At 42.8% G+C, this 26,578-nt stretch overlaps 2 protein-coding genes across 3 annotated transcripts in view; one reads left to right on the forward strand and one right to left on the reverse strand.

The window, feature by feature from the left end:
- LOC106577544 (serine/threonine-protein phosphatase PP1-beta catalytic subunit) overlaps positions 1 to 20,210 on the forward strand; it is a 30,592-nt gene extending 10,382 nt beyond the window's left edge. The window contains exons 2-8 of the mRNA XM_014155659.2: positions 14,264 to 14,395; positions 14,716 to 14,946; positions 15,207 to 15,311; positions 15,748 to 15,819; positions 16,370 to 16,521; positions 19,118 to 19,252; positions 19,657 to 20,210. Of these exons, the coding sequence (XP_014011134.1) occupies positions 14,264 to 14,395; positions 14,716 to 14,946; positions 15,207 to 15,311; positions 15,748 to 15,819; positions 16,370 to 16,521; positions 19,118 to 19,252; positions 19,657 to 19,761 (932 nt within the window). The 3' untranslated portion in view covers positions 19,762 to 20,210. The remainder of the gene's footprint in view (positions 1 to 14,263; positions 14,396 to 14,715; positions 14,947 to 15,206; positions 15,312 to 15,747; positions 15,820 to 16,369; positions 16,522 to 19,117; positions 19,253 to 19,656) is intronic.
- Positions 20,211 to 20,338: 128 nt separating this feature from the next.
- LOC106577545 (equilibrative nucleoside transporter 2) overlaps positions 20,339 to 26,578 on the reverse strand; it is a 35,755-nt gene continuing 29,515 nt past the window's right edge. For both annotated transcript variants that reach the window (XM_014155660.2, XM_045701332.1), the window contains exon 13: positions 20,339 to 24,012. In XM_014155660.2, coding sequence (XP_014011135.1) covers positions 23,901 to 24,012 — 112 coding nt within the window. In that variant the 3' untranslated portion in view covers positions 20,339 to 23,900. The remainder of the gene's footprint in view (positions 24,013 to 26,578) is intronic.

The raw sequence follows: 26,578 nt of genomic DNA on the forward strand, positions 1-26,578 counted from the left end.
ATAGCTATGTTTGTTAACCTGTTGTTGTTGTTGTTATTGATGGGTATGATGGTGCCCTCTGTGAAGGGGTAGAGGATGGATGGATGTCGGGCAATGACAGTGAGGGTGGCGCTCCACTGTTATGGAAACAACAATGGTGGTGCCTGTGTGTGTGGCCCGGGGCGGGCAGCGCGGAGTGTCTCCCACTGGCACCAGCCATGGCACAGCACTGGGCTCATGGAGGCTTTTCAGCTCGAGAGCTTTTCAGATAAACTGTTCTCATTCTCTAATCTCTCTCTCTCTCTCTCTCTCCATCCATCACTTGATCTTTTTCTCTCTCCCTCACTCTCTCGTTCTCTATTTTCTCTCCCTCTCTTTCTCCATTTCTCCCTCCCCTTCTTACTTTCTTTCGCTCCACAATGACGGCCATTCACCACGACACTTCACAAAGAACAAAAAAGCACTCAGAAGAAAAACTAAGGAGAAAAACATTTCTGAAATGCCATGGAAGGCAGTTGGGATTTCTGCTTGACATTCTCTCCTGTTCTCGGACCCAGATTCGAGCCACTGCGTGTCCACTGTGGGGTCACTGGTTTCCATCCCCTGTGTGTGGGAGAGGAGGACGGAGGAGGTATGGCGGGAGTGGATGGGGGGGGGGGGGCAGCTGAGCCAGCCTGGCCTGGTGCCCGATGGGAGAAAGCGAGGTGCATGACAACAACAAAGTAGAATGGAGATGGAGACTGGCGAAAGGCCACAGAGGCTATTACCATAGTTGAGTCATTACGCCTGTGGGGGTCCTGGAAAAAGCTGCTTGAAATTCACGAGTTTTGTTCACTCGTGTGAAGAGACTGCAATGTTTTTGTGGAGACTTTTAAGCCTTGATTGGAGTTTGAATATTTCTAGCTGGATTGGATGTAGAAAAAGGTAATATATTTCATCTGACAATATAGTGTTAAAACTTCTCTGTTAAAACCACACTAAAAAGCATTCCCATTCAGTGCGGTATGTCACTGTGACATCAGTCTGAGTTGCCCTTGCTGCCACATAGTGAATGGGCTGACGTTGTGATTGGCTGACTGCAGCTGACAGGGGATGTATTGTTATGGGCCTCGGTCGTCATGGCTGCCAGTGGTGTGACTTGTTGTTGTTCTTGTCAGATTGTTGTTAAGTGAACCAGGCTAGCTAGTGGCTACAGGGCCGTAGCTACAGGGCCGTAGCTACAGTACCTATGAGGACGCCGAGGTCCGGACCTCGGTCATTTATTTGAATGAAATCAAATACAATTTGGGAACTCAGTCGGGGTCTCAACTTACTGTTGCGAGTTATAATAGTAGAATACACAAGGTGAAATTTCGAAATTTGGTAGTGCATCAGGAGTTTTCCTCTTGTTATGTCACTCACTGACAGTCACTCAATTAGCCCATGTCAGTAAAACATTTTTTTTTAGATAGCTGGCTAGACTAACTAGACTAATTTAGGAATCTTAACTTGTAGTAATCATGGCCGAATTACCAACCAGGCCCAGGGGCCCTGACCTACAGGGAGCCCCCATTGATTTTCTTAGTCACTCTCACTTAGATATCATATTACTGTAACTTGGCAAAAAGTCATGGCAAAATGTGTAGAATTGCAGGAAATGAGTTGTAAAACTGCAACAACAAAAAGTCATGTAAAAGCAAATGTATTTATTTACCTTTTTATTTATAAAATACTTGTTCTGCTAACAGATCCCTCTGTACGTATTAAACTGTAGCTTTTAATGCCAGTGCTGAGTTAATGTGAGTTAATGTGTAGCGGCTAACTGTATAGCTAATAGGCTATGACCGCTATGTGTTTGCATATCGACTGAGATTAATGAAGCTACAGCAGCCAATGTGATAATGGCTGGGGTCATTTTAGCTTATTTTTGCTGTTCTCCAGACCACACTAAAACCCAGACCCTGGCTACAGCCCCGAGTGGCTAGCTAGTGCACTTAGCATCAGTTGGTCGTGGCTGAAGACTTTTGAAGTGCTCTAGAACATACTAACTGCATCTGTTGCAAACTTTTTTACATGTATTTCTGTCCTCATTTGTCCTGAGAGATTACTTCCTACTTCCTCTCCTCCGAAACAGCACCCCATATATGGTAATGCTGGGAGAAGCACGGTCTGACTCTGTGAATCAGTTTCTCTCTCCTTCTATGCCAACATTAACGGAAACTTCTTAACCCACCTGACTCCGTTCCTAAATAAAACACAGGCAAGGAAGTGAAAAAGATGACGGCTAAGTAGGCTACAAGATGCCCTACAACTAACCACAAGACCATCTTTGTGTTGTCTAGAATACAACCACATACGTACACAAACTGAAATTACAATCCCCCCCACACAAATGTTTATTAAGTCTTCCATGTTCCAAATGTTGTTGAATTGCATAAACCACCCCTTTTTTAAGATAAATCCCTAATGTTATATTTTACCCAACTAGACAGCCTTTCATTACTTTGCTAAACGTGAAAATGTTGACCGTTGTCCAAACACTAAAAACACAAGCCAACAATAGCAGGGGAAAAGTAATGAAAAAATGTTTCTTTAACTCCAATGCCTTCAGCCCTGTCTCTGAATAACAGCGCTCTCAAATGAACACAGCTCGCCTTTGTCGCTCTCTGCTCTAAGCCCCTTAGATATGTACTCTGCTTTAGTTTCCCTCTCCACACCTTCCTTTCAGGCTCATCATCTACCAGGGATCGCTTTGTGGCACAACTCTCTCTCTCTGGTTGGGCATGTTACATCAAGGTGTAGTGTAGGAACGTGACTGACTCCTCTTCGGCCCAGACAAGACAAGCTAGCCCTCAGGAGGTGTTCTGCTGTGTTGTGTGTCTGTGCTTTGAGGAAACTTGTAGGAAACGTTATGCTGAAGTACTGAAATTCCCACAGGAGATTGTTGTTTCTATATTGCAACTATCCTGCATCATTCCCAGAAAGTTGTGGGAAGATTGTATACAATATAAGCATAGGGCAACCACGTTCTTACCAAGCTCTAAGAAACACGATTCTCAGAACGTTATGCGCTAGCTGGGGTGTGTGTGTGTGTGTGTGTGTGTGTGTGTGTGTGTGTGTGTGTGTGTGTGTGTGTGTGTGTGTGTGTGTGTGTGTATATAGGTCATGTGGAATGTTGTTTCTCAGGGCAGGGGCAGGGCCAGGCTGTCTTGTGAAGTCACACACAGTTCACAGACAGATACAAGAAAGAAGGGAGGGGGTGGAAGGACCACCCAGCTAGCACATTTGGTTTCTTGGAAGTTGTGGGAATGTACGTTTTTGGTTTCCCGTTGGTTCTGAGAACAAAGCTATCAGTTTCCTGACCGGTAAAACAGAATGTTCTGAGAACGGTAGTGAGAATTTTGAGTTTTCCTTGGAGGTTTTATTAACGTTCTTAGAACAGAAATTCTAGGTTATTTGGAGGTTTTTGAATAACTTAACTTTAACAATGTTTCAATAAGACTTTTAATAACACTACTAGCTTAGTTTGGATTAACTGTTTGGAACTTCAAACACAGGACACATGGAAATTCATTTGCTTAGACATTAATGCAAACACGTATTTTTATTGTGGCACGGCGTTGGTGAGATTTGAATATATGATCTTTTGTTCTTTATCCATGAATTAGTCCACTGCACCACCAAGATGGAGCTAGCATGCCATGTTTGTTTTTTTACTCATACAAAGCTGTTCATTTAAGTCTATTCAAACTGACCACATTTCAAATGAAACAAGCACTCGTTAAGATCAGGTGTGGCCAATTAGTGGGTGCAGCCAACACAGCTGAACACACTTAACAAGATAGAGGATAGAGAGAGAGTTGTTGACGCTGAGAATTAAATGTTTTTAAATAACATTCTTAGAACGTTCTTTGAGCGTTATTAATGTTTTAATGTTTTCTTGTGTTTTTTATGGAACGTTTTCTTAATGTTCTGAGTACATGACTTTAAATAGAACCATGAGGAAGCCTGTAAGAAATGTTATGAAATACTGAAATCCCCACAGAAGAACGTTGTTTGTTAACGTTCTCTGAATGTCAAACCAGTTGGAAAACGTTCCAAAAATGTTATTAAATGTAACCATATTTTAACTTTTAGGAAACGTTCGGTTAAAACCTCTTACATCTAGATGTTCCGCTAGCGGAACACCACTCCAATATCCAATGATAGGGCGTGGCGCGAAATACAAACTCCTCGAAAATCCGAAAACTTCCATTTTTCAAACATATGACTATTTTACACCATTTTAAAGACAAGACTCTCCTTTATCTAACCACACTGTCCGATTTCAAAAAGGCTTTACAACGAAAGCAAAACATTAGATTATGTCAGCAGAGTACCCAGCCAGAAATAATCAGACACCCATTTTTCAAGCTAGCATATAATGTCACAAAAACCAAAACCACAGCTAAATGCAGCACTAACCTTTGATGATCTTCATCAGATGACACTCCTAGGACATTATGTTATACAATACATGCATGTTTTGTTCAATCAAGTACATATTTATATCAAAAACCAGCTTTTTACATTAGCATGTGACGTTCAGAACTAGCATTCCCACCGAACACTTCCGGTGAATTTACTAAATTACTCACGATAAACGTTCACAAAAAACATAACAATTATTTTAAGAATTATAGATACAGAACTCCTTTATGCAATCGCGGTGTCCGATTTGAAAATAGCTTTTCGGTGAAAGCACATTTTGCAATATTCTGAGTAGATAGCTCGCCATCACGGGCTAGCTAATTTGACACCCACCAAGTTTGGTACTCACCAAACTCAGATTTACTATAAGAAAAATTGGATTACCTTTGCTGTTCTTCGTCAGAATGCACTCCCAGGACTTCTACTTCAACAACAAAACGTTGGTTTGGTTCCAAATAATCCATAGTTATATCCAATTAGCGGCGTTTTGATCGTGCGTTCAAGACACTATCCGAAGGGTAACGCGCGGAACGCGTATCGTGACAAAAAAATTGAAAATATTCCATTACCGTACTTCGAAGCATGTCAAACGCTGTTTAAAATCAATTTTTATGCGATTTTTCTCGTAAAAAAGCGATAATATTCCGACCGGGAGACATCCTTTCCGTTCAAAGACTCAAAATCTAAAATGGACTCTTCACGTGCACGCGCGCACCCGTCTCATTGTTCTCAGATCGACCACTTACCAAATGCGCTACTGTTTTTCAGCCAGTAACTGCAGAGTCATCATTCAATGTTCTGGCGCCTTCTGAGAGCCTATGGGAGCCTTAGAAAGTGTCACGTTACAGCAGAGATCCTTTGTTTTGGATAGAGATGACAAAGAAGGCCAAGAAATGGTCAGACAGGGTACTTCCTGTACAGAATCTTCTCAGGTTTTGGCCTGCCATTTGAGTTCTGTTATACTCACAGACACCATTCAAACAGTTTTAGAAACTTTGGAGTGTTTTCTATCCAAAGCTACTAATTATATGCATATTCTAGTTTCTGGGCAGGAGTAATAACCAGATTAAATCGGGTACGTTTTTTATCCGGCCGTGAAAATACTGCCCCCTATCCAAGTTCCTTAAATGTGCTGAGAATGTTCCAAAGCCAAGCAACGATCCTGCACCATCCCCAGAAAGATGTGGGAAGGTTGTATGCAAAATAACCTAAGGACAACCATGCTCTCACCAAGCTCTAAGAAACATATGGTTCTCAGAACGTTATGCGCTAGCTGGGCAGGATTCCACAGCTTTTAGAAGAACCATAAGATAAATAGATGAGAGAGGGAGAAAGGGGGAAAGAAGAGGAGAGGATAGAAGGAGAGGGTCTTGATGGGAGAGCTGCATAGCAGTGATCTGATCTGGCAGAGGGAAGATTGCAGGGCACTGGAAAGGACATTTTGTACTGGCGTACGAAAGGTCAGGTTCTGTACCCCTATTCTCCTCTTACCCCCGTACAGTCTGTACATGTGTGCGCGCACACACACACACACACACACAAACACACACTGTCAGAACATGGCCAAATTAGGAGTAATGAATTGGATGTTGGCGCGAGAGATTCCCTTTTCAAACAAAACTAAAGAAAAACCTAACTTGTGTAACCCGTACCAACCTCTCATACAAAGCAATAGAAATCCACAACACACTTCAATGTCTTTTCAACTCAAGCACATTTGTCAAAATTACAGTTTATTCTATAGGGCTCTTGCTCATTTTGACTCGGCGCAACCTAACAAGTGGTGACGCCTGTTCATAAACATCCAGGGCCTAGGGTGTGCTGTTCTAGTCTGCTCGCCACGTCAGTCAGTGGCCATGACATGACACATTAGTATTCACACCATGGGGTAGGTGGAGTGGTGGAGGCTCTGTGTCTGCCAATCAGCTATGCCTTCAGCTAGCAACCAACGCTCATCAACGCCTTGCCTCGCAGATGACCTCCCTGGTGTGTTGCCATGGTGACTGCCTGTGGTACCGCCCCTCGCCGTGGAAACGCTGCAGTGCAGAGAAAAGGGGCAGGATTAGTGGGTTGATACCTCCCGTGAATCCACCAGTGGTTGCATCTGAAGTCAAGGTCACAAGACTGTGGGTGTCAGGCAGCGGTGTACGTGTCAGTGTACACGTCTTTTTCTGTGTGTTTGTGTGTGTGTGTACACCTTTTCTCTGCACTGCAGCGTTTCGACGGCGAGGGGCAGTGTGTGTGTGTGGCATTTCCATCTAAAAGGACTAGAGGTCGACCGATTATGATTTTTCACCGCCGATACCGATTATTGGAGGACCAAAAAAAGCCGCTACCGATTAATCGGCCGGTTTTTATATATTTATAATAATGACAATTACAACAATACTGAATAAACACTTATTTTAACTTAATATAATACATCAATAAAATCAATTTAGTCTCAAATAAACAATGAAACATGTTCAATTTGGTTTAAATAATGCAAAAACAAAGTGTTGGAGAAGAAAGTAAAAGTGCAATATGTGCCATGTAAAAAAGTTCCTTGCTCAGAACATATGAAAGCTGGTGCTTCCTCCTTCAATATTCCCAGGTAAGAAGTTTTAGGTTGTAGTTATTATAGGACTATCTCTCTCTATACCATTTGTATTTCATTTATCTTTGACTATTGGATGTTCTAATAGGTATTTTAGTATTGCCAGCCTAATCTCGGGAGTTGATAGGCTTAAAGTCATAAACAGCGCAATGCTTGAAGCACAGCGAAGAGCTCCTGGCAAATGCAGGAAAGTGCTGTTTGAATGAATGCTTACGAGCCTGCTGCTGCCTACCACCGCTCAGTCAGACTGCTCTATCAAATCATAGACTTAATTATAATATAGTAACACACAGAAATACGAGCCTCAGGTCATTAATATGGTCAAATCCGGAAACTATCATTTCGAAACCAAAACGTTTATTCTTTCATAATTATGTACAATTCTGGCAAATTAATTGCGGTCTTTGTTAGGAAGAAATGGTCTTCACACAGTTCGCAACGAGCCAGGCGGCCCAAACTGCTGCATATACCCTGACTCTGCTTGCACAGAACGCAAGAGAAGTGACACAATTTCCCTAGTTAAAAGAAATTCATGTTAGCAGGCAATATTAACTAAATATGCAGGTGTAAAAAGATATACTTGTGTATTGATTTTAAGAAAGGCATTGATGTTTATGGTTAGGTACATTGGTGCAACGACAGTGTTTTTTTTCGCGAATGTGCTTGTTAAATCACCCGTTTGGCGAAGTAGGCTATGATTCAATGATAAATGAACAGGCACCGCATCGATTATATGCAACGCAGGACAAGCTAGATGAACTAGTAATACCATCATCCATGTGTAGTTAACTAGTGATTAAGTTAAGATTGATTGTTTTTTATAAGATAAATTTAATGCTAGCTAGAAACTTAACTTGGCTCCTTGCTGCACTCGCGTAACAGGTAGTCAGCCTGCCACGCAGGCTCCTTGTGGAGTGCAATGTAATGGGCCATAATCAGTGTCCAAAAATGCAGATTACTGATTTTTATGAAAACTTGAAATCGGCCCTAATTAATCGGCCATTCCGATTAAGGTGGACGGTGTTGTCCAGTTTAGTCAAGTTTATTCATTATTAAGTGATTAAAACTCAGTTATGTTACCAAATCAGTAACGAAATTACTGCAATTGAACTGGCAACAATGGGAAATGATAATAGTCACAAACTACAGTTGGGTCACCTGCTACTCTTCTCCCTTCCACTGGTATACTGTTATGTTCAGCTCATAACTGTTTTTTTTGCCTTCTTTCTGTTGTCAACGCAAGACTGCGAAAACAGTCTGGACAACCCCTCCTTCTCACTTTCTCTCTCTCTCTCTCCTATTTCTCTCCAGTTAATGCCACCTCTGACACCTGCCATGAAACCTACCACCCACACTCTTAGAAAAAATGCTTCCAAAAGGATTTCTCGGATGTCCCCATTGGACAGGGGCGTCAAACTCATTCCATGGAGGGCCTTGTGTCTGCTGGTTTTTAGTTTTTCAGACCTGGACAACCAGGTGAGGGGAGTTCCTTACTAATCAGTGACCTTAATTCATCAATCAAGTCCAAGGGAGGAGGGAAAACCCGCCGACACTCGACCCTCCGTGGAATGAGTTTCACACGTGCCGTAGGTGAACCCTTTGTGGTTCCAGCTAGAACCATTTTGGGTTCCAGGTAGAACCCCTTTTGGGTTCCATGTAGAACCCTCTGTGGAAGGTAGCACCATTCTAAGAATGTACCCTCTTTCCATTTACTGTGACAAGCATCCTCACCCATTGAGCACTGACCCACAACGGACGTCCATGGACTCTGAAAAGTAGTCAAAATTCGGTCAGTCTGCCCTGGCCGGGCCAAATCTGAGCCAGTCATAGACATCTGTTTCTGTCGTTTTGTCCTTTAGTAAGGCAGTTAACCCCCCTCAACAACAACTCCCGGATGACCAATGTGGCAGTCCCCCGCACCTCTCTGATTCAGAGGGGTTGGGTATAAACGTGGAAGTCAAGTTTTGGTTGGACCTTGTGTGCAATTGACTGTACAAATCAATATAATCCTTTTGTGGCAGACATTTTTAAAGTGAGAAATCTGAGTCAACGTGTAATTCCGTCATCGTAGAATTGCCCTGTGGCTTCGGCTGCGAATGTGCATGTCTGTCATGTAGACCTTTCCATTACATGTAAGGCGATCCACTCCGGTCCAGTGTTGCAGTGCGGTGGTGGCCCGGCTGTGGAGTCTGCGTTGATTCTCTCCTCTCATATGTTGGGACTCCCAGTCGCTTTCTCTGCTAACACCTCACCACTGGTCTGAGGTGGAGGAGGTGTGTGGAGGGTCTGAGGACAACACACACAGAGACATACACACACCTCGCTGACCCCATCCTCCTCGGGTTTCATCCTCACTGGAGTTTGTGTTGTGTGTGTGTGTGTGTGTGTGTGTGTGTGTGTGTGTGTGTGTGTGTGTGTGTGTGTGCTGGAAGTCAGACGGTGTTGTTTATATTTCTGAATGTGATTATATTTTCTGATAGAGACCCCCGTCTAAATCAACAACTAGAAAGGCAGACTGTTCAATAGGGAGGCTAGGTCCACTTTTGGTCTACCTCCTGGCCTCATTGTATATGACTCTCTTTGGGATACTAGAAATATGATATGTGTTTAGATAACGTTCTCCTGTGGGTTTGGAGGAGAAGAGGGAATGTTTATACAGCTTGATTTAAGGTCTCAATACAGAAATAGCCGGGTCACACAAAGTACCAGTCGACAGGGGGGTCAATCCATTTGAATTCAAAATCTCTTTTTGACAGCATTCCTTTTGATTTAAACAAAACTTTTCATATGTTTGCCCGTGGAAAAAGTGGTCAGAAAATTACTTTTGGATCTGAATGCCAAAACATAAAAGGTGCTCAAAGTTGACCCATTTTGCAAACCGCAACATACTCAGACATTCGCGTCTTTATCACTGGAAAAGATAAACGATTGAGTTTGATATAATTTAAAAGCTTACAAACAGGGTTGTCAAACTATTTTATAAATTATGCCTTTCTTAAACTTTTAACTTATATTATCTAAACGCGTAAACTCTGTTTTTTTTTTTTAGTTTAGACCCTACTTTACATCATCTGAGGTTTTTGTGTTGTGCCTGCTATCGGTTGAGACACAAAATGCTCTTGAATACAACAGGGTGGGTGTCAATTCAATCATAGAAATATAAATCATAGAATGGTCATATCCCATCAGACCACTGCAATTTAGCTGGTACACCATTTACATTTTAATTTAATTGTAACTTCTAATTACTACCACAAAGATGGCCACCGGTACTCCCACCCTCAAATGTCAACTTAAATGGTCATGTCCATTCTATTATCTATATTTCTATGATTTCAATAGGTTTCCTATGGAGGATTGACAGTATAATTTAAAACAACAGATATTCTCTGATGTGTGGACCTCCAACCATTGAAAGTTGAAATTTTATTCCCATTTTAGTACATTTATCAGCCAAAACATGACACCCACCCTGTATTCAAGAGCATTTTTTGTCTCAACCGTTGGCGGGCACAACACAAAAACCTCAGTTGATGTAAAATAGGGTCTAAGCTACACGTTTTTAGATAATTAGCATTTTAAGGTTAAAAAAAATTACATGATTTTATTTTTAATTGAATAAATTATAAAATAGTTTGACAACCCTGTTTGTAAGCTTTTAAACGATATCAATCTCAACCGTTTATTGCTTTCTGTGCAGTTCTACAAAGGGCAAATATGTTTGGAAGGTTTCATTCAAGTCAAATAGATTTACCCCAGTGCTATGGGTGGGGTGCTAGGCAGTGGCTCAGTCACTTCTAGGAATCTCTGGTTCTCTGGCTCATGCCGGAACTGTAGTCTGTCATTAAATTGGCATCAATGAAACTGCTAAATGGTATACATGCTTAGGGATATGGTAACTAATCCATTGTGCATGACTTTGGGAATCTGCCATCTACATCTGCAATGTGCTATTTTTTAACAGACTGAATATTTTGTGCTTTCTTTCCTCCCAAATGCGCATGCTATGAAAACCCTTTCTCTTAGTTATAACTGAAGAAACCTAGTTTGCTAAAATCTATGATGAATTGTGCCCATTGTTCACAATTGACTTTTTCATTTGGAATACTTTAGGGACACCCGTGTCTACATATAGCTACCTAAATGAATGTGACCCAATTACAGTGCATTCAGAAAGTATTCAGACCCCTTGACTTTTTCTAAAAGTGTTTGTTACAGCCTTATTCTAAAATAGATTAAATAAAATCAAAATCACAATCAAATCTACACACAATACATAATGACAAAGCAAAAACAGGTTTTTAGAAATTTTTGCACATTTATTAAATCGGGAATACCTTATTTACATACAGTACCAGTCAAAAGTTGGGACACCTACTCATTCAAGGGTTTGAGTTTGCAAAGCTGTCATCAAGGCAAAGAGTGGCTACTTCGAAGAATCTCAAATATAAAATATATTTCTATTTGTTTAATGCTTTTTTTGGTTACTATGTGATTCCATGTGTTATTTCAATTTTGATGTCTTCACTATTATTCTACAATGTAGAAAATAGTAAAAATAAAGAAAAACCCTTGAATGAGTAGGTGTGTCCAAACTTTTGACTGCTACTGTAAGTATTCAGACCTTTTGTAAATGAGTCTTGAAAATTAGCTCAGGTGCATCCTTTTTCCATTGATCATCCTTGAGATGTTTCTACAACCTGATTGGAGTCCACCTGTGGTAAATTCAATTGATTGGACATGATTTGGAAAGGCACAAACCTGTCTATATAAGGTCCCACAGTTGACAGCGTAAGGTCAGAGCAAAAACCAAGCCATGAGGTCGAAGGAATTGTCTGTAGTGCTCCGAGACAGGATTGTGTCGAGGCACAGATCTGAGGAAGGGTACCAAAAAATGTCTGCTGCATTGAAAGTCCCCAAGAACACAGTGGCCTCCATTATTCTTAAATGGAAAAAGTTTGGAACCACCAAGACTCTTCCTAGAACTGGCTGCCTGGCCAAACTGAGCAATCGGGGGAGAAGGGCCTTGGTCAGGGAGGTGACATAGAGCCCGATGGTCACTCTTACAGAGCTCCAGAGTTCCTCTGTGGAGATTGTTGTCCTTCTGGAAGTTTCTCCCATCTTTGCAGCACTCCAACAATCAGGCCTTCTATGGTAGAGTAACTAGATGGAAGCCACTCCTCAGTAAAAGTCACATGACAACACGCTTGGAGTTTGCCAAAAGGCACCTAAAGACTCTCCGACCATGAGAAACAAGATTCTCTGGTCTGATGAAACCGAGATTGAACTCTTTGGCCTGAATGCCTAGTGTCACCTCTGAAGGAAGCCTGGCACCATCCCTATGATGAAGCATGGTGGTGGCAGCATCATGCTGTGGAGATGTTTTCCAGCATTAGGGACTGGGAGACTAGTCAGGATCGAGGGAAAGATGAACAGAGCAAAGTACAGAGAGATCCTTGATGAAAACCTGTTCCAGATCGCTCAAGACCTCAGAATGGGGCGAAGGTTCACCTTCCAACAGGACAATGACCCTAAGCACACATCCAAGACAAAGCAGGAGTGGCTTTGAGAAAAGTCTTTGAATGTCCTTGTGGCACAGCCAGAGCCCGGACTTGAACCCGATCGAACATCTCTGGAGAGGCCTCCAGAGTGGTGCAGTGGTCTTAGGCACTGCATCGCAGTGCTAGCTATACCACAAGAGATCCTGGTTCAAGTCCAGGCTCTGTCGCAGCTGGCCTTGACCGGGAGAACCATGGGGCGGCGTACAATTGGCCCAGCTTTGTCCGGGTCAGGGGAGGGTTTGGCCGGCCGGGATGTCCTTGTCCCATCGTGCTCTAGCAACTCCTGTGGCGGGCCAGGTGCATGCACACTGACACGGTCGCCAGGTGTACGGTATTTCCTCCGACACATTGGTGCGGCTGGATCCTCGTGTTTCAGAGGATGCATGGCTCTCGACCTTCACCTCTCCCGAGTCCGAACGGGAGTTGCAGAGATGGGACAAGACTGTAACTACCAATTGGATACCTTGAAATTGGGGAGAAAAAGGGAAGAAAGAAACCTGAAAATAGCTGTGCAGCAACACTCCCCATCCAACCTGACAGAGCTTGAGAGGATCTGCAGAGAAAAATGGGAGAAACTCCCCAAATACAGGTGTGCCAAGCTTGTAGCGTCATGCCAAAGAAGACTCGATGCTGTAATCGCTGCCAAAGGTGCTTCAACAAAGTACTGAGTAAAGTGTCTGAATACTTATGTAAATGTGATATTTCTGGTTTAAATTTTTTATCAATTTGCTAACATCTCTAAAAACCAGTTTTTGCTTTGTCATTATGGGGTATTGTGTGTCGATTGATGAGGGGAGGAAACTGTAACGTAACAAAATGTGGAAAAAGTCATGGGGTCTGAATATTTTCCAAATGTACTTAATGTCATGTAAAATAATAACAACAACAACCACAGCCAGTACTGTTTTACTGTTACAATAGGAGTAGGTCTACCTGTAGCTGCCATAGTGTGAGAAAAGGCACTTACTGTACACAGTCCCAGCCCTGCCCCAGTTATTCTGAATGGCTGGCGTTGTGAGGGCAAATAGACTGTCAGTCTATTTGGACCACTGTGTTGACACAACCCAGGCCCTCATATTTACCCTCTTTGGCTGTTTCATGAAAACCTCACCCTCGGGACATTGGGCCGGACTGACTTGCCATGTGTTCCTGTTGTGGTTATAAACACAGATTTTAAAAACGTGAAAAAGAAAGTAGGGGTGCGTGCTCGGGGGTAGTAGGCGGTACCTGCTTAGTAGAGTGTTGGTCCTGCGCTCTTAACCTGAACTGGATTAGTCCCACACTCTCCACTCCTCCCCCCTTCAGTCATCACTTCAGGCAGGCCTCGGTAGTACTGCACTATCACGCTGACTACTGAGAAGCCGAAAAGAACGACACGTATAGAATGTAGGTCTGTTGCACTTGGCAGAAAGATGAAGTGTCACTGCAGATGAGATGCAGTTCTTAAAGGGACATCACACTTTCAAATCAAAGTCTGTCAGACGTTTTCAGACCTCTGAAGTATTCTAATGTCAAGATGAAACCACAACTGATGCCGTGGGCTGTGGTATAATCTTGACCCCACTCTACATTTTGAGGTCTGAAAACATCTGACAGTTGAATTTTGAGTGAAATGTGTCTTTAAGTTCCAGTACCCTTTGCCATCAAATCTAACTGTCTCTGTCGGTCTCTGTGTCAGTGCGGGGATGTCGCCCTGGGAAGATCGTGCAGATGTCAGAGGCTGAGGTGAGGGGCCTCTGCATCAAGTCCAGAGAGATCTTCCTCAGCCAGCCCATCCTCCTGGAACTGGAGGCTCCCCTCAAAATCTGTGGTAGGTGGTGATGACGACGACAGTGATGATGAATCCCCACTACATCTCCCCTCCACTTTCTAACCTCATCACATCGAGTGTGATTATTATAGCGCCATACAATTACATTAGTATAGGATCTCTGTCTAGCGCATTGAGTAAAAGCCTCTCCGGGGGATTATGAAGATCTGTTGGTCTGCGCAGAATCTGCGTATCTCGAACACACATCGTTTCCCCTCATGTCCAGTTCCGCACCTGTCATTCATGAATTGCCCTGACTGTGGATAGCTAGGCTAGGGTAGTTTACGTTCCTCCTTTCTCTCCCCTCCTCCCTCTCTCAGGTGACATCCACGGCCAGTACACGGACCTGCTGCGGCTCTTTGAGTACGGGGGCTTCCCACCCGAGGCCAACTACCTGTTCCTGGGGGACTACGTGGACCGAGGGAAGCAGTCCCTGGAAACCATCTGTCTACTGCTGGCCTACAAGATCAAATACCCAGAGAACTTCTTCCTGCTCAGGGGCAACCACGAGTGTGCCTCCATCAACCGTATCTACGGCTTCTACGACGAGTGTGAGTAGCACGCCTGCTTGCACGCACGCTCTGCACACACATAAACTTCAATACATTGCCTAGTGCAATTGTTTGCGTTTCATACAAGTAACTGAGCCAAATACCCCACCGCGGCACACACACTAACGAATGCTTATTTGGAAAAACAAAATGCAGCCATTCAACACAGGGCGGCCTCTGTTACAAGAGTCAAGTTGCTGGAATTACAAGATCCCAGATGATGTTATAAAGTGTGTTTTTTTGTCTCACTGTTTCTCCAGGTAAGCGCAGATTCAACATAAAACTGTGGAAGACATTTACTGACTGCTTCAACTGCCTTCCCATCGCTGCCATCGTGGATGAGAAGATCTTCTGTTGCCATGGAGGTACGGCACGGCTGGAGGAGCTGTCACTCAAACTCCCTGTCGATGACTTGGCTGTTAAACGATCATCGTCTTGCTCAGCAAAACGTGAAATGTGAAAGTTGATGTAGCAAACCTTTTCTCCTAACTGTCAGTCAAACGAACACCCTATAGAACAAATAAGTCACATCATTATTTTGTGCGTTACAATAATTATTACATACTACGCATGTATTCAACGTGTGTACAATGGAATAACAATGCAAGCAGGCATTGGACATGAGTCATGACTATGACTAGGTGCAAAAAAATAGTTAAAGGCTCTGTGTAGAGCAGTATCCTACAACGTGCTGGTTCTGGCAGGAAAAGTGACCTTGAAAGTGTGTGGATTTTAAATGGATGTGTTTTCGATTACTGTGACTGAGTGCTATTGTCTCTGTGCTCCTCTGTCTCCTACCAGGCCTCTCTCCAGACCTGCAGTCTATGGAGCAGATCCGTCGCATCATGAGACCCACAGACGTCCCTGACACGGGTAGGTCCACACACACACACACACACACACACACCTCTCCAACGTTACAAAAACAAGTGCTATTTCCTTTAGCGGACAGTAGTGGTCAGTATTTCCTAAGCAAAATGTGATTGAATTGCCCACAGTAAAGTGTGATCCCAGATTATTGTACTGTACAATGTAGCTAATTCTTTAAAGATTTTCAGATTCTCTAAATCAATTGACTTTTGACATGACCATATATGGGATATTTAAAAATTATTTAAAAGACTGTTCATGTGTCCAGGATCAACCTATTGTTATGTCACTACAGTAGACCTATGTATAGTTATATCTAAATAAGGTTCTGATACTCACTGTATAAGTCACAGAAAACCTGACTGTCTGGTTCATTTTAAAGAGAAGTACATTTTGACCAAGTCCAGTATCGGCTCATCAGACCTTTCTAGAACACATCTCCTTATATGGGAGCGATGTGAACCACCGAAGCCATTGTTCATGTCTCAGATCCTGCTGGTGTGTGTGTGTGTGTGTGTGTGTGTGTGTGTGTGTGTGTGTGTGTGTGTTCCAGGGTTGCTGTGTGACCTGCTGTGGTCGGACCCAGACAAAGACGTTCAGGGTTGGGGGGAGAACGACCGTGGGGTCTCGTTCACATTTGGGGCTGATGTGGTCAGCAAGTTCCTCAACCGTCACGATCTGGACCTCATCTGCAGAGCCCACCAGGTACAACTGAACTGACCTGTCATTCTGATAGGAAATAAAGGCACTACCCACTGGGCACAAACTGGTTGAGTCAACATTGTTTCAACATAATTAGTCAACGCATTGTGACGTGGAATCTATGTGGAACATACATTTTATTGGAAAAAAAAGACATCAACATAAACTGTTGTTTTGACGGTAACATTTCAACCACACGATTGTGTCATCATGGTAACCAAATTTCAACATAGACAAACCTTGTATGAAATATGTTGAATTTGTACCTATAAAACAATGTCAGATCTTCAATGTTATATCCACTATCAGAAAAAAAAAAAAAACAATAGGCTGGGTCAGCACCTCCTACTAAAGAATTGATATATCTACAGTCTCCCATCCAGGGTTTTAACCAAGCCCAGCCCTGATTATCTATGATATTTGACACTGACTATTACCAATGTGCTATCGTGAGAATGATCGTTGGGAGATCGCCACTTTAAAACTAAATAGATTCACTGTTGCTATACGTCATTTCAAAGGGTATATTTAACAGAGCAAATGAAATGTGACCATACTTTATCGCTTTTATCATCAATGACGCTATTTAGGCCTATATAGCATCTGCAAAGTCATCAACAGCTATTGTTTCAATTAAACCAAGGATGCAACTAAAAATAGACAATACAATAGGCCTAGGGCTTCAAGCTCTGGTTGATTAAAAATGTAATGATATTTAGTGCCAACGCTACCAAATATCAACATTTGAAGGCGATGTATCTTCTGCTTAGATACTTCCACCGGTGCCACTGAATTAGTCTGGTGTTAATTCCAATCGGTTTTCAAATGAATCGTTGTTATGTTGGATTCACATCTCCATCTCAACCAAAAAAATGTAAGTTAAAGAATGGGAGTTTCTCAGATGGAACTATCACAGCAGTAGATACATCTCCTTTAAATGTTGATATTGGGTTATATTGTCAACCAAACACAATTCAATATTACATTGTAATACAGTAAATAGACTAAAAGTTAAGGCTCTTTTACGAACGTTTGTAACGTTCAACCTTAAAATGAGTAACACATCCATGGCCACATGTTAAGGTCTTCTTTCTGTAATCATGTAAAAGATGAATGTTCAAGATCGCATGCGTAGGTTGTCGCAGGTCTGTAGAGAACTTCACAATTGCTGTAATAGTCTGCGCAGAATCTTGTACAGTATTGATTACTTGTACCAGGTACGATTTAGTTTTATTTTTTTGACTTTTTACCCCTAATTTTGTGAGTCCCGTATGGACTCCGGAGAGGCGAAGGTCGAGAGCCTCCGAAACATGACTCTGTCAAGCCGTACTGCTCGCTTAACCCGTAAGCCAGCTGCACCAATGTGTCTGAGGAAACACCGTACAACTGGCGCCCAAAGTCAGCGTGCATGTGTCCAGGCCCGCCACAACGAGTCACTAGAGCGCGATGGGACAAGGACATCCCGGCCGGCCAAACCCTCCCCTAACCCGGATGACGCTGGGCTAATTGTGCGCCGCCTCATGGATCTCCCGGTCGCGGCACAGCCTGGGATCAAACCCGGGTCTGCAGTGACGCCTCAAGCACTGACATGCAGTGCCTTAGACCGCTGCGCCACTCGGGAGGCCCTGTACCATGTACTTTTAATGTAATCTCAACTGCAATCCAGGTCATTTGGTTCTGCTATTAAATGAACCACAGTGATAACACATTCATCTGTTATCAAAAATATCTGACATTGTATTCCCATTTGAACTTTGCTGTGCTTTTAAATGGTTGAAAGCACAGCGAAAGACATTTGGGTGACAACTGAACTGAACCAAATATCTGACCTAATTTTTCCATTGGAATTTGGTTGTGCTTTTAGGTGGTTTAAAGCATAGTGATAACACATTGCAAATTCAACTACATTTTGTCTGTCTTTTTGAGTGGGTGAATATAGGTTGTAAACTCATTGATTAACGTCTCAACCAAATATGACCCAATTATCCACATATGCCCAGTGGGTAGCCTATAGTTTATGCTAGGTTCTAGACTAAGCAACTTCATAATCATAATGTACTACATTCATGGCCAGTGACCTTTGCCCTTCCTATTCTACCTTTCCTGTGTCTTTCCAACGGTCTATCTTTCCCATAAAGGATAGGGGGATACCTAGTAAGTTGTACAACTGAAATTTGTCTTCCGCATTTAACCCAACCTTTCTGAATCAGAGAGGTGCGGGGGGCTGCCTTAATCGGCATCCACGTCATCGGCGCCCGGGGGAACAGTGGGTTCCCTTACTCAGGGGCAGAACGACAGATTATTACCTTGTCAGCTCGGGGATTTGATCCAGCGACCTTTTGGTTACTGGCCCAACGCTCCTACCCTCCAGGCTCATAAGCCACTCTTTAAAAACATTTTTTTTACTACCTTCACTCTTAGATAAAGCACTCATACACTGACATACACACAGACAACAGCACATGAAAAGTATCATACACCTCACTTGCTGTTGCAATACTACAACTTAACTCTGTAAAATACATTGACTATCTTGACTGTGATACTGCGGGTCCTCTGATGTGCTGACTGTGTGTGTGTGTGTGTGTGTCTCCACCAGGTGGTGGAGGATGGATATGAGTTCTTTGCCAAGCGGCAGCTGGTGACTCTGTTCTCAGCTCCTAACTACTGTGGAGAGTTTGACAACGCCGGCGGCATGATGAGTGTTGACGAGACCCTGATGTGCTCCTTCCAGGTAAAAGCAGTGCCATTGCCACCACTGACAACCACAGCTGGCTTCCGTCTGTATGGCGTACAATTGGTGCGGATGTAAAAATAAGAGACACCGACTGCGAACATTCTCATAAGTCCCTAAAATGTATCATTCCACACAGTGAAGTTTGTACAATGTTTCAGCAATAAGCCTCTTGTCCATTCTATATTGTAACTATATCACGACTACCACTCGGATACACCTGGGGCCGAACAACCCTTAGGTGTGATATAATTATACTGTTTAGTCTCTTATTGTGTCTATTAGTATTAATGATTCCCCAAACATATTAAAGAATTGGGTACAATTATACAGGTGGTGTATGCCTTTGATTGGGATTTAGATGTATGACCGTGTATCTGTCCCTGTCCACTATAACTGTGCAGATCCTGAAGCCATCTGAGAAGAAGGCCAAGTACCAGTACGGAGGGATGAACTCCGGCCGACCCGTCACCCCGCCCCGCACAGCCGTCCCGCCAAAGAAACGGTGAAGGCGGGAGCGAGAGCGAGGAAGGAGATGAACGGACGTCGTGGACGAGCGACGGTCCCTCATCCGCTTTCCACAAGAGAAACACTTGTCAGAGAAAGTAGATAAAACCCAAAGCAAAGTTTTTGATTTTATGCCCCCCACCACCCCCACCCATTTTTTTTTACTTTAATTTCCCTCTGAACTTTTGTCACGCACCGCTCTCCTGCCATAGGCTTTTTTAGCAACTGTGTAACCAACCACACTTGATGTTTTTAAAGTAGTCATTCTGTTTGCAGAAGTGTTTTTTCTTCTTCATTGTTTCCCTTCTTGCGTTTTTGGGCTTATGACAGAATGACGGGCTACTAGTTCCAGTTGAGCATTTCATTCCTATCCAGTAAGAACAGGTGTTAATGACGACTGCTGGGTTTTCAATAAATTCAAATGGGGAATAAACCTTTTTATTAGATGCTGCGATTTTGTATTTTTTATTTTATTGATCGTGCCTTCGATGCAGAAACAAATAGAACACCTAATCCATTATTAATCCTTGTTTGTTTCGATGTCCACTCAAGTACTGAACAAAGACATGAACCAAAATCTAAAAACAATCCATTTAATGGCATAAAAACTATTCCAACAGCAAGTCAAATTCCTCAACACAGAATAACTACGCAAAACATGTACATAGACATAGCCACGATTCCCTTCGCTGTAGTAGCGCATGTTAAATGTTTGTTGCGCAATCATACAGTACGACCCTGACAGAGCAAAGCCCTGCTCACAGCCACAACCTAAAACTGATTGGCACCATTGTGGTTCCATAAAACAAAACAGTGTACCGTATACATGTATGCAACAATGGCATTTATATTCCTGAGAATACTCTCTTCTCATAACCAGGGTCAAACAGGGCCATTGTTCTCATCAGCCCTTCATCCAGCCCTTTTGAAACCAAACGGCTGTTTCACTCAATAACACTTTATGCACTGGTACCTCGTTTATGACTTAGTTCACTCCATTCCGAAAACTCACTCATACACCTTGATCAAATCAAAAGCAAAGATTTCATGAGAGGGAAATTAGAATAAAGAGATTCTCTGGTACTTTTGTATACCTTTTAGCTAGTAGTTGTGAAAGTAGCGCTCATGAGCCAAAAGCGGTTCCCGAAAATTGCATACTACGTCACGTGCAGATATGTCCACCACGTCATGGCTCTCCCACTGCTGTGTGTGCATCTTGCTAGCGGTCACTCAAATGGCTATAACTCGAATTGCTATGTTGGCCCAACGTGGGGGAAAATGTCGGGGAAAATGAAACAGCTTCTAGAAAAAGTGGCTTTCAAACTAGGGATTTTGTTGCTAATTGAGGTAAGACAGTAATTCTGCTCATAGACTACGCATGTATAAATTACACCTTGACACAGCCCAAAGTGGAAGGTTAAAAAAATACTTAGAAGTCACAAGTTCCGGAGCATTAAACAATAAAACAATGGAGAATAAAATAAGAGTAATGGAGAAAGTCTAGAAACCAAAAAAGAGCAAACACACACAAAATGGTTCATGCAATAGTTTGTAAGGTTCTAATCATTGCGTTCATTTCTAGAACAAAACTGGAAATGGGCAAAAATAAATACATTTATAGTCCTAAAAATCTATAGCTTGAAAGCCCAGTTTTAGAAAATAAAGTGATTTGTTGTCATTTATTGTGTTCATGGCACTCTTAATACTGGCAGTTTAAAAATGTAAAATCTGACTCCAAGTCAGTCATTGTGGCCATGACACATTCAATAAATGAAAATTGGCAGAGAATTGTGTCTCGAATTGTGATTTAGTGTTATGGTAATGTCTTAAAATGTAAGGCCCTATAATGGCCTACTGTAATGCAGTTTAGCTAGTACTCCCACTGTCTGTGTGACACTCTATGAAGTATGAAGCTCAAAGATTGGCAGATACAGACACCTTGCCCAGAGCTAACTCGTCAATCAATGACAGCTAGAAGCCATTCTAGTCTGTGATCCTACTTCAAACACTATAGTTTACTCTAGTAAAATGACCAACAGCGAAACAAAACCATTACTTTAAATCCAACCAATTCACCTCATCAACCCTACAGAATAGCTGCCACTTTTTCGTGGTCATTGTCAGACATGAAACATTTAATTACATAGAGACAAACACACCCTTGCTTACGACAAAGCATGAAGCCTAGGTTTTTCCTTTTTGAGTTAGCTGGAACAGCACGCCTTTGTACACCGCACCTAAGGCAAAAATTCTATTTAAACAAAGTGACTGGGTAGGTTGGCCAAGCGGAATGGTGTTAAGGTCAGACTCGACAGTACCCTTAGAACAGAGGACAGGAATGGGTTAGGAATATTTTTAGGCTCCCATAACCTGCCTGCCCTCTCGTGAAAATACATCGAAACAGAAGCAGCTTGGCTAACAGGGGGCTGGAGTGGTCCTGTCAATAAACATATTTTGTTTCTAAAACCAGTCCTACTGGGCCATTATCCTCGCGTAAACAGGAAGTGAGTCAGACACAGGGCAATCGGATGACTGTGACACCTAGGTCAGGTGGTTGAAACGATGAGTCACAGATAGAAAGGTAACATAATTGAGCAGACACGATAATCTTATAATGTGGAATGGTGAATAGGGTTTTTTCCTGTCCATGACATCCGTTTTACTCTACTGAACACGCCATAGGCGGTCCTCTCCACTCCGATGGGCTAAAAAGTTATGACTGTGCTGATGTCGACAGACTAATGGCCACGTTTTCTGTGTAATATGGTAACTTTGTTCTGATGTGTCAATAAAACTGAAACGTATGTTTTAAATCAAATTAAAGGTTTACCGTAAATTCCGGACTATTAGCCGCAACTTTTTTCCCAGGCTTTGAACCTCGCGGCTTAAACAATGACGCGGCTAATATATGGATTTTTCCCGCTTTCAATTTTTTTCTCTCCAAAAAAACACATTCTGTGACGTGCTCAGTTTTTGGGCGGCATGAAGCTTTCATTAGACCAATGAAATTGCCGAACGGGTTAAGGTCAAACAACTTTTTTGTTTACTGTTTAGATTAAATCGAGCGCTCTCAAACTTCCCATCATTCTGATTACGTAGTAATTTTGTCACCCTCATCATGGCAAAGACACGGAGAAATGCATATAATTCAGATTTCAAGTTGAAGGTGATTGATCTGGCTGTTGGAAAAGGAAATAGAGCTGCTGCACGGGAGCTTGGTCTTAATGAGTCGATGATAAGACGTTGGAAACAGCAGCGTGAGGAATTGACTCAGTACAAAAATACAACTAAAGCTTACTGCTAATTTTTTGTTACAAGCCGTGTTTCGTTAAAGCCTGTGTAAAGTTCATTTGTTTCAATGTACCGGTAGGCACCTGCGGCTTATAGACATGTGCGGCTTATTTATGTTCAAAATAATATTTTGTTTTAAATTCAGTGGGTGCGGCTTATATTCAGGTGCGCTTAATAGTCCGGAAATTACGGTAGTTGAAAAGAATAAGTAAATCAACTTCAGAGCCGGTAATCGTATGATTTGCTCTGATGTCGTTTCCAGAGAGGATTATAATAAATGGAACTACTTAGTGTAACAATAGATTAGCTCTCGAAAAACTCACAGCTACAGTACTTGACTAAAGTTAATGCCTTACGTAAAAAGATCTAAAGCTAAGAAAACAAATAACTTTATACAACAATAAAAAAATCCTTAAAATGGCCCAACTCAAAAATAACGAAAACGACCCAAGTTTAGAGCGGTCTGGTACTGACTGTGTCCATTATTCCGGGAGTCAACCAGTGATGCCTTCTTATCACTGTAAACCACTTGTGAAGTAGGTAGCTAGCATTCATGTAGCATTATTCCCTCAAAGTCGGCTCTTAAGGCCATTCTCTCAGTTATTTCAGTGAGTATAGTGTATGTATGTGGCAGATGGAGAGGTAATACTCAAATCGCTTGTATAATATCTATTGTGGTCAGTACTAAATACATTTTGATGCAGGCAGCTCTCTATTCCCAGCCTAGGTCCTTCTAGGAATAAAAAGGGCATTTGGTGGCAGTGGTCGCTCAATTTACGAATGGCCATGTAGGCGACCGTTGTTCGAAAACAACAGGGACTGGTGACGGTGGTCCCTCTGGTGTGCCTGTCTAGACAAGTAGACGCAGCAGGAAAGAAAGGCCAGCCCCGATGGAGAGGCCCAGGCCCAGGAAGAAAGCCATCAGGGCCCCGGCCGTCTCTGCATCTTTGGACGCCACCAGCCTGGGAGGACAGAGAGAAAGGGTTACAGGGATGTAGAAATACATTTAACATTTACATTTAAGTCATTTAGCAGACGCTCTTATCCAGAGTGACTTACAAATTGGTGCATTCACCTTATGATATCCAGTGGAACAACCACTTTACAATAGTGCATCTAAATCTTTTAGGGGGGGGGGGGTTAGAAGGATTACTTTATCCTATCCTAGGTATTCCTTAAAGAGGTGGGGTTTCAGGTGTCTCCGGAAGGTGGTGATTGACTCCACTGTCCTGGCGTCGTGGGGGAGCTTGTTCCACCATAGGGGTGCCAGAGCAGCGAACAGTTTTGACTGGGCTGAGCGGGAGCTGTGCTTCCTCAGAGGTAGGGGGGCCAGCAGGCCAGAGGTGGATGAACGCAGTGCCCTTGTTTGGGTGTAGGGCCTGATCAGAGCCTGAAGGTACGGAGGTGCCGTTCCCCTCACAGCTCCGTAGGCAAGCACCATGGTCTTGTAGCAGATGCGAGCTTCAACTGGAAGCCAGTGGAGAGAGCGGAGGAGCGGGGTGACGTGAGAGAACTTGGGAAGTTTGAACACCAGACGGGCTGCGGCGTTCTGGATGAGTTGTAGGGGTTTAATGGCACAGGCAGGGAGCCCAGCCAACAGCGAGTTGCAGTAATCCAGACGGGAGATGACAAATGCCTGGATTAGGACCTGCGCCGCTTCCTGTGGGAGGCAGGGTCGTACTCTGCGAATGTTGTAGAGCATGAACCTACAGGATCGGGTCACCGCCTTGATGTTAGTGGAGATAGAGGATGACACATACTGATAGATATGATGAGCCAGACAGTATACACATAGATACAGTATGCAGGTACAGTGAAATGTATTTCTTGCTCTTGCCCAACAATGCAGTACTCAATATCAGTGGTACTATTCAATAAAGTGAAGTAGAACAAAAACACAAGAAATAGAAATAAGAACACAGCAAAGTAATTAAGCTATATACAGGGTCAGTTCCAATACCATATTTACAATGTGCAGGGATACTGGAGTGATAGAGGTAGATATGTAGAGGGGTGAGGTGACTAGGCATCAGGATATATGATCAACAGAGTAGCAGCAGTGTATATGATGATTGTATGTACAGTACCAGTCCAAAGTTTGGACAACTACTCATTCAAGGGTTTTTCTTTAAAATATAATTGTTTATATTTTCTACATTGTACAATAATAGTGAAGACATCAAACTATTAAATAACATATGGAATCATGTAGTAACCAAAAAAAAGTGTTAAACAAATCAAAATATATTTTATATTTGAGATTCTTCAAAGTAGCCACTCTTTGCCTTTGAGAGCTTTGCAAACTCTTGGCATTCTCTTTTCCAACAGTCTTGAAGGAGTTCCCACATATGCTGAGCACATGTTGGCTGCTTTCCTTCTCTCTGCTGTCCAACTCATCCCAAACCATCTCATTTAGGTTGAGGTCAGGTGATTGTGGAGGCCAGGTCATCTGATGCAGCACTCCATCACTCTCCTTCTTGGTCAAATAGCCCTTACACAGCCTGGAGGGTTGTTGGGTCATTGTCCTGTTTAAAAACAAATGATATTCCCACTAAGCGCAAACCAGATGGGATGGCGTATCGCTGCAGAATGCTGTGGTAGCCATGCTGGTTAAGTGTGCCTTGAATTCTAAATAAATCACTGACAGTGTCACCAGCAAAGCACCTCCACACCACCTCCTCCATGCTTCACATGGGAACCACACATGCAGAGATCATCTGTTCACCTGCTCTGCGTCTCACAAAGACATTTGGACACATCAGACCAAAGGACAGATTTCCACCGGTCTAATGTCCATTGCTCGTGTTTCTTGGCCCAAGCAAGTCTCTTCTTCTTATTGGTGTCCTTTAGTAGTGGTTTCTTTGCAGCAAATCTACCATGAAGGCCTGATTTACGAAGTCTCCTCTGAACAGTTGATGTTGAGATCAGGGGCGGAAATCCCGGGGGGGACGGGGGGGACACGACCCCCCCCCCCATCCTGGGAAAAATATGATTTGTCCCCCCCAATATATCACTGAAACATAACTATGTAATTTAAATAATATTAATAATACGCAATGAATGCAATTGTGCTGATTATAGACACTTAATAGCGCGTTTTTAAGTTTCAAAAGATTGCGACCCCCCCACCCTTTGCCTCACCATGGTTTGATCCACTGCCAGTTCCTTAGTTGGCAAGGTAACAGAGGGGTCGTGTCTACTGTCTGAAAGGCACTCAATGAACGTAACTGACGTAAGGTTAATCCAGTCAATCGCGCACACACACTAGCTGAATATGCAGAGCTAGCGCGCAAATATGAACTATTAAGCTAGCTAGTACCTATTCCATTTATGTGGCGTCGTCTAAGATGGAATCTTTGCTATCGTCAATTTATTCCAAGATCAGCATGCAGATGATGTAAGTTAGTGCTTCAAAGTCCCTGTGATAAGGTTAGCGATAAACTGAAGTCCAAACTGAACAGAACTACACTCTCTTCTACCATTGTCTTAAATATATTTAATGGTCTCGTTGCAAAAGCTAAATTGTCG

The sequence above is a fragment of the Salmo salar genome, chromosome ssa18 (assembly GCF_905237065.1).
Source record: "Salmo salar chromosome ssa18, Ssal_v3.1, whole genome shotgun sequence".
In the NCBI taxonomy this organism is placed as follows: Eukaryota; Metazoa; Chordata; class Actinopteri; order Salmoniformes; family Salmonidae; genus Salmo; species Salmo salar.